This window comes from Bidens hawaiensis, unplaced genomic scaffold (assembly GCF_021521415.1).
Source record: "Bidens hawaiensis isolate Kalapana, Puna unplaced genomic scaffold, B.hawaiensis_p1.1 tig00007223_1, whole genome shotgun sequence".
In the NCBI taxonomy this organism is placed as follows: domain Eukaryota; kingdom Viridiplantae; phylum Streptophyta; class Magnoliopsida; order Asterales; family Asteraceae; genus Bidens; species Bidens hawaiensis.
Genome location: NW_027491495.1, coordinates 1,192,501 through 1,200,926, shown reverse-complemented (window position 1 = coordinate 1,200,926; position 8,426 = coordinate 1,192,501). Strand labels below are relative to the sequence as shown.

The 8,426-nt window shown below is 34.5% G+C and overlaps 1 protein-coding gene across 1 annotated transcript; it reads right to left on the bottom strand.

Moving 5' to 3' along the window:
- Window positions 1–1,348: 1,348 nt before the first annotated feature.
- On the bottom strand, window positions 1,349–2,686 carry LOC143634719 (uncharacterized). Its single transcript, XM_077102735.1, has 3 exons — window positions 2,182–2,686; window positions 1,685–2,073; window positions 1,349–1,591 (listed from the first exon to the last, which is right to left on the bottom strand). The coding sequence occupies exons 1-3, from the start codon at window positions 2,684–2,686 to the stop codon at window positions 1,349–1,351; spliced, it is 1,137 nt and encodes a 378-aa protein (XP_076958850.1).
- Window positions 2,687–8,426: the final 5,740 nt, after the last annotated feature.

Sequence of the window (8,426 nt, the reverse complement as noted above, 5' to 3'; positions counted from 1 at the left end):
TTTTGTTAAATCCAATGTTCATATCCCTTCCTACCCTTTTTAGAAAATATTAACTTTTTATTATAACTTTGTTTTATATATATATATATATATATATATATATATATATATATACAGTGGCGGATCTAGACTCGAAACCGAGCCGGAGCACTCAAAAATTTTGTTCCCCATATTTAATACAATGTTAACGAAACAAATATAAAGAACACGACAACAAATAAATTTAAACTAACCGAGTTAACGAACCAACAGTGGCGGATCTAGGTTGGGATATAAATATCTCCTCTTCGGTTTTTTATAGCTTGAAACCGATCCATTACATCTTCTTCATTTACTTTATCAAACGTTTCTCTTTCGACCGCACAAACTAAAGCATTGTTCAAATACTCATTACACATTCGATTGCGCAAATCCGTCTTGGTAAGCTTCATTTTAAAGAAACATCTTTCAACGGTTGCAGTTGCAACCGGTAAAACCAATGCTAGCTTCAATATCCGATAAACCAAAGGAAAAGTTGTGTGTTTTCCGGTTTCCACCATTACACGAGCAAGATCACCCATTCCACCAAGTTTTGCAAATTTATCATCTTCCTTTAAAGTGTAATAAAAGGTCGTAAGATCACCCGGAATACACCCTCTTTCTTCGTTAGTAAAATCATTCGGATACATCTCTAAAAAAGCCATTATCTTAGATATGTCAAACTTGGAAAACGAATCACAAGGATTTAAACTCGACATATTTTCTAACAAAGTAGTTGAGACCTCACTAAATCTATTTCCAAGTTCTTGAATTTGCATATCCAAGACCATATTAAAGACTTCAACCTCAAAATGATGTCATTAGTAATGGCATACTTCCGGTTTCTTTGATTACCATAACTTTCCTCCATATCTAACATCTTAATCTTGTTTTTTTTCACAAAAAGATGTAACTTTTGCCAACATCTTGTCAAATCCGGTTTGTCTTAGATTATTCAATGCTCGATTTGTCCCGCTTATCAACTTAGACGCTTCCAACAAATCTTGACTCTTTTTTTGAAGATGTTTTGATAAAGCATTTGTGAGGTCTAAAATTTCGTCCAACAAGTGTATATAAAGCACAAATTCAAGAGTCTTAAAATATGATAGAATACCTTTCGCATTGTATTTTTGTTGCACACTATCTCCATCTAATTTAATAAATTGAAGCACCTCAACAACTTTCGGGAATAATTTTAACAAACTTGTGATTGTTCTATGATGAGAACCCTGTCACGTGTCTCCGGCTCGTGTAAGGGAAACCTTTTGATTTAATCCTTTTCCTGTTTTAACGTCACCAAGAAGAATTTCATTTTTCACCCTCTCACTTTTTAACTCCACGTCATATCTTTTCTTTTGCAAGAAGCACCAACCGTATTAATAACCATGCCAAGAGATTCATAAAATTCTTTAACACCGGTATGTTTTTTTGCAACAGCCACAATCACTAACTGAAGTTGATGAGCAAAGCAATGTATGTAATATGCTGATGGATTATCTCTTAAAATCAAAGCTTTTAATTCATTAAACTTTCCTCGCATGTTGCTTGCACCATCATAACCTTGACCCCTGACCTGTATGAACAATTATAGACTATAAGTATAAGATACATATATAATATATATTATTAAAGTTTATGTAATAAAAGTATGAAACGTATTACTTACTTGATCAATGCTCAACTGGTTATTTGATAATAAAGAAACGATGGCTTCGGTAAGAGTTGCTGAAGATGTATTATTTACGTGAGCAACTCCAATTAAACTTTCTTTAACAACTCCGAGTTTATCAACATATCTCACATCTATGGTCATTTGTTCTTTTTGAGACACGTCACTAGACTCATCGGCTAACAACCCAAACACGTCATCTTTAAATTCTTCACAAAGCTTTTTGGTTACTTCTTTCCCAAAGCAATCGATAATCTCTTTCTGTATTGATGGAGCTGTTAACTTATTATTCTTTTTTGTGTTCCCTAAACAATACTTACCAATATCCGGGTTGTTCTCACAAATCAACTTTAAACCCGCAAAAAAGAGCCCTTTAGAAAAAGAGTCTTCAGATTCATTATGACCACGAAATGATAAACTATTTTCTAACAAGAATCTCGAACTACGAACTGAACCCAATTATCGATACTAATTTGCAATCTTTTCTTCATTACTATGCTTTGTGACATTCGCCTCATATGATCGCTTTTGATTCAAAATATTGTCACATTTTTGCACCGAATTATTATGAATACTATTAACTTCCCCAACGTGTTCCTTAAAGGCACCCGGTTTACTCCAATTACAAAAGCCTCCACTAACAAAAACCTCTCTTCCACCTTGATTACCAACACTTCCATTAAACAAGCAACAACATAAGCAACACGCTTTTTCTTGTTTAGTGCTATACTCCAACCAATCATATTTATCAAACCATTTGACATTAAAAGGTCTCCGGCCACTAGAATAATTTGACCATTTAAAGTTATGACCTCGTGGTTGAAAAGCTTTTTTAACAAGATATGCTCTTCTTACGTCATTTATTTGATTAGGATGATAACTAGTAATAGGTGGTCTATCGGCGGGATCCGAAGGAAGATCATCCAAATTGATTTTTAAACGTATTGAAGGACTTGAACTTGGACCGATATCTTCATTTTCTTGCAAATCATCAACCATATTTGAACATGAAGTTGGAATATTTAAACTTGGTGAAGATGAACCAATGTCATCGTTTTCTTTTCTTTGACGTTTAAAAAGGTTGCTAATAAGAGCTTGTTTACTCATCTTCAAATATTCAAAGTTCCTAAACAAAATTTGAAACAAAAACCTAATATCAATAATCAATCAATAATCAATAACCAATAACCAATAACCTAACAAAAACATAATATCAATAATCAATAACCAATATCAATAATCAATAACCAATAACCAATAATCAATAACCTAAACAAAAACCTATTCAATTCCAATTTAACCCTAAATCCTAAATTAAACAACCTGTGGGCTGTGGGCAGACAGGGCAGTGGGCAGTGGGTTGTGGCAGACGGTGCCGCGGTGGTGACGTGGTGTGGAGCCGGAGGTGCTACAATGTGCGTCTGTGCGATTGATTGGTGGCTGGCTCAGTGGCTCTGCGCTGCTACAGGGGAGGTGGAAGACTGTGTATGATTTTTTTTGTGAAAGGTGGGTTAATGGGTTGGTTGGGTTGGGTTAATGGTATTTTTGTTTGGGCTTTATCTTTTGATTGGTATTAAAACATATATTAGTTGGGCTTAAAATCTTAGCCGGAACGTTATTTTTTTTTTCAGCCGTAAAGAAACACGAAAATTGACCAAATTTTTTTTTACACTACCTGTAAAAATTTGAGCCGTAGCAGAGGCTACAGCTCCGCATAAGGTATGTCCGCCCCTGTATATATATATATATGATGGGGTTAAAATAAGAAGTGGAGTGTACGTCTAAAAAGTGTAAAAAGTAACCTGGTGCGTTAAATATGTTGATCTGATGGTGGATATGTAAAGTGTGTTTATTGTGCGGTGTGTTTTATTATATCTAATGGTGAAAACACACTTTCTACACTTCTTAAGAAAATTTTACTTCTTATTATAACCTTGTTCTATATATATATATATATATATATGGGCAATGTATAATTTTGGTTGGGAAAACCGTGAAAGCTCTACATAACATCGTTTTTTTTTAATTAGACGATTATATCAGTTGAAAACCCTCAACAGAAAACTCCATCAATGGAAGTGGCGGCACCAGAACTTTTTTATCGATGGTCAACCATAAGGTACTCTTCTCTATTGGCTAAACTAGAGGGTCATAATCCTGTTTTTTCTATAAAAATCTCAGATCTTATAATTAAAATCAAATATATTATTATGGCCGAGGGTCAATGGACCGTCTTGACGTATTTCATGTAAAATTCGGGAAATACCGCTACCGTACCGATTCCAAAAACTCAAAACTTGATACCGTTACCAATCGGTACCCGTATCAAAAACGCTCATCCTTAATTAGAATTATAACAATTAAAATAATAGTTATTGTTATTTTTTTAATATTTCAGCTACTACAATTTCGACAACTATTTAGACGAGGATCAAGGAGATACCAAACTGATGATACGTATGAAGAAACAGAAGCATACAAGGTTATTGTAATGTAACTCCTTTCCATTATGAGATTATTATCTAAAAGGATATGTAATTTTAAAATCATTGTTTGAATATAAATAGTCATGGTCTGAATATGAATAAATATTACACTCATAAAACAATATGATTATGAACCGGTTCAAATATTTATTTTCTTCCTTAGCTAGTTGCCTTTTCTTCCTTAGCTAGTTGCCGGAAATACACAGCTTAGTTTGACCTATTTATAACATGTGACAATCAACGTCAAAGTTGTCTTTCTTTGAGCTATAAAAATTCCAATGGCCATAAATTATGCATTTAACCTCAAATGTGCGTACAATAAATTTGGTATATTCCGTACATGTTAAAAGTTGTCTTTCTTTGACCATTTTTAGTTTTTATTGTATGTAAAGGTTACTTTAAAAGTTTAAAAGTTGTAACATGTTACTGCCATATATGCATGAGTGTCACACACTCACACTCACACTCACACTCATTAAGGTGCATAACGGTCTTACTAGATTTTCGTTTTGCTTTGTTTTTTTCTAAAGAAGGTGAGTTAGAAGGTTTTGATAGGGTAAGAAAATATATTCCCCCACACAAAAAGGCCGGGTGCTTGTGTTAGCCCCACCCTCTTGCCCAAAAACGCCATATGAGGGCGGTGCTCCATTCTCAATTAGGTTATTTAACATGTAGGCATAGAACCATTACACATAACCTTAGGTTTAACGCAACCACCATCTCTCCTAACATTGTCGTGTGAAAGCATGTATTTATTAAATTTATATATTTATGATCATGAAATAATAATAAGTATCAAATAGCTTTTATGTATACATATTTTACGGAAAATGATGAATTGTTGTCTAATAGGAAGTTGTAGATTATACCCTTATTTGAAAAAAACTACCTTATCACCTAGAAGTTGCTAGCAAAGCTAGCCAATACTTAAATCCTGAATCTCGTGTAATCTATAATAGCAATCTATGGACTGATCCAAATAATATGATCATTTCATAATTTTATTGCATAGTGAGTATTTGTTTTTTTTGGTTAAAATTAAGAAATTGGTCACTCCATGAATATATTTTCTAATTCAAAACTCATTATACCTCTTCATACATTGCTTAAATAAAATAAATTAAAATAAAAACTATTAAATTGAGCCCCAATTTATACAGGTCGAGAAATTATTCTCTCATCGAGAACCTGCATAACCTAATAAATAATTCTTTTAAATTGAGCCCTAAAGTGGAAAAATTCCTATCAATTTTATAAATTTACTTTCAAGCCACGCAAATAGATAAGCTCGTCATTTTATCATCCGAGTGCAAGCGGGACATGTGAATAGCTCTAATGCAATTAACCCATAAAGAATTCTTTGAAATTCTCAATCTCCACCACGATTTGACAAGTAGAGCTAAATTCAAGAACTTGCTTAGAAGGTACAGAGCTATATACATATAAAGTTGTGACAACAAATTTCTAAAGGTCGTTATGAATTATGTCTTCCAACAAGTGTGAACAAAATATGAAAGTGTGAACAAAAATGTGAAATTGACACATCCACCAATCATGATTACAAACTTTATCTAATCCCAATGTAACACCCAAACTTTAAACACTTAGATTTTTTTTATTTTTTTATTTTTTATTTTTTTAAATGTTAACTTTAAACACTTAGATGTGCTAACCACTTAATAGTATACCAAACCGTAAAAATATGAATTAAAAGCTATTCTTTTACAAAAGTTTCCTGACACTAAAACATTGTACTTATCTATACATTTTACTTGTTTGACCTGGCACTTCCAAAAGTTTGTGTTTGACGATAGGGGTACTTAGAATTTGATTCGGATTCGAAACATTTAATTCAAAATTCGATTCGATTCGAAGTCAATTATTAAGATTCGAATTCATTTTTTAAATATTCGAATTCGATTTAATTCGTATTCGATTATAGTAATCGAATACGAAATTATGATTTATTATTCGATTCGATTTGAAATTCGAATTCAAATTAATATATATAATTTATTTGGGCCAAATCCATAAATAATAAATGCCTATTACAAAATATTTAAACCCAGTAGCACATATTATTATTTCTTATGTCATACTATATGTATTTTAATTTTGAACTTAGCATCAGATAGTGTTGTAACTACTTTAAGCTAATACTAGTAAAAAAAACTCGTGCGTTGCGGCTGGGAACTAAGAAGAATTCAGTCGGTAGAGGTTTGGTTCATTATAACACCAACATTTGGCGTAGACAAATTTGTACTCGGTATAGTTTATGATACCAAAAATTAGAAATTCAAATTTGTATTATATTTGTTTTCCTATCCATGTTCTCATCAGGTGTTTGCCTCCCTCTCAACCAAGAAGTCAATAAGTCTTTTGTTTCAATTTCATATTCAAACTTTCAAGATAACCTTGAATATCAAAATACAGAGGTTGATGATCCGCACTAAACTATAACAATTAAATTCATCAAATATCACTCAAAATATCAAGTATTGAGGTATGAATAATAGCAAAATCTATTAAACAATAATCTAATCCTAAACCCTATTAGTATATACAAAAGTTATGATAAAAATAACTAATACATATACATTACATATTATATTAACTTTTATAATATGTATATCAACCGCCCTTGCAGCTCCACGACATACTGCAACAGATAACTATGAAGAGATTCAAGAGCAAAATTTGTCAGCCGCACTAACACACCGAATCCGCTCCAAATTCACAGCTATCGCAGTCTCTCTACCCGCAGTCTCTCTACCCAGAACTGTCGACGGATAAACGAATATCCTTTGAGACAGATTCCATCTTTTGATGATATATAACAGTACATGATAACATGACCAAGAGAAACATATACTTTCAGAAATATATAAATCATGAATTAGTGATTGTTTACTTACTAATCACATGTTTTCTTCACCCATTTCTGAAAGTGATACCGCAATTGTGCGGTCAAAGTCCTCGCCCTACACATGATTTCACCAACGATAGGACACAAATCAGTTATGCTTAACTACCTAGAAATGATCAAATGCAACTGATAATTACTATACCCCTTCAAAAATCCTGCTAATCTAAGCCATTGCTTGATTAGCAGATAACTTTATCTACAATCACCATTATGTTATAGTTATGACACAAGAAGCATTAAGCTTGAAGTACATTGATGTTTGAAAAGCACCATGCCAAAGTGATCAATTAGTACATATTGAGACTACGTCGTCGCTAGCGTCATCGGTTGTTTTGAACACAGATCGGTCACACTACTGGTTGTTTGGAACGCTAAGGCCGAAAGGCAGGCGGTCGGGAACACTAAAGGCGCTAGCCCTAGCAAGAAAACTTCGTTAGCGCAATGGCTTTCGCTCCTTTGCCCTATGCCTTTAGTCTGCTTTGAATGATCATTTATTTAACTCTTCGAAGGTGGGCGAAGTACTTCAAGGGATTAGATGGAAGGAACCTCTGCCAAGAATGGAATGCAGGGATTTGGGGCACCTCCTTATTTAGCTTTCAAGCGGGAGAGGACTTCTATAGAGTCATTTATGTTAACCCCTGCTTTGTGGTACTATCTCAGTCTAAGGCTTTGGGAGCCTGCATTTGTGGGAGCTGAGGCCACATTCACTACCATCGCAGTCTGGGTCCAACTGGGAGGTCTTCCCATTTTTCTTCTATTACATGACCAAGGGGAATCTTCGCGTGGACAAAGAGAGAGAAGAGAGGGCTATAGGTCAACCTTATGGTTATGGATAGCGTAACGTAAGGACGGGATAGGAAATCAAAATGCTCAATGAAGCGCTCAAGAGACCCTACATCCTTATTGAGCAGGGCTAGTCAGCGCCTTCCCTTAATGAAAGACGTGGTAACCGTCTTTACTTTAAGGATGAGGGGAACGTCTCTTTCAAAGCTTTAGTGCAGTTTCAGCGGGTTGTCGTTTCAAGTATGCCGTTTTGGTGGTATGACCTCACCTGACACATTAGCGGATTCACCTCCAGCATCAGTTCCAATCCAAGTGTGCCTTCTGCCTCGACAACACCAGAATGACAAAACAAAGCCATTTCTGGAATCTAGTGTTAGCCAACGATCGCTGGGACGCAGTGCATCAGCCAAACCCTTTTGACGTGAGGTTCCTTTCTTCAAGGCCGATTTGGGGGGTCTTTTTCGATAGTTCACCCCGACAAGTGTGTATTCAATCCGCTTCACTCACGTTACAAGCGCTTCCTGAATTACAGCCATCCTTGACA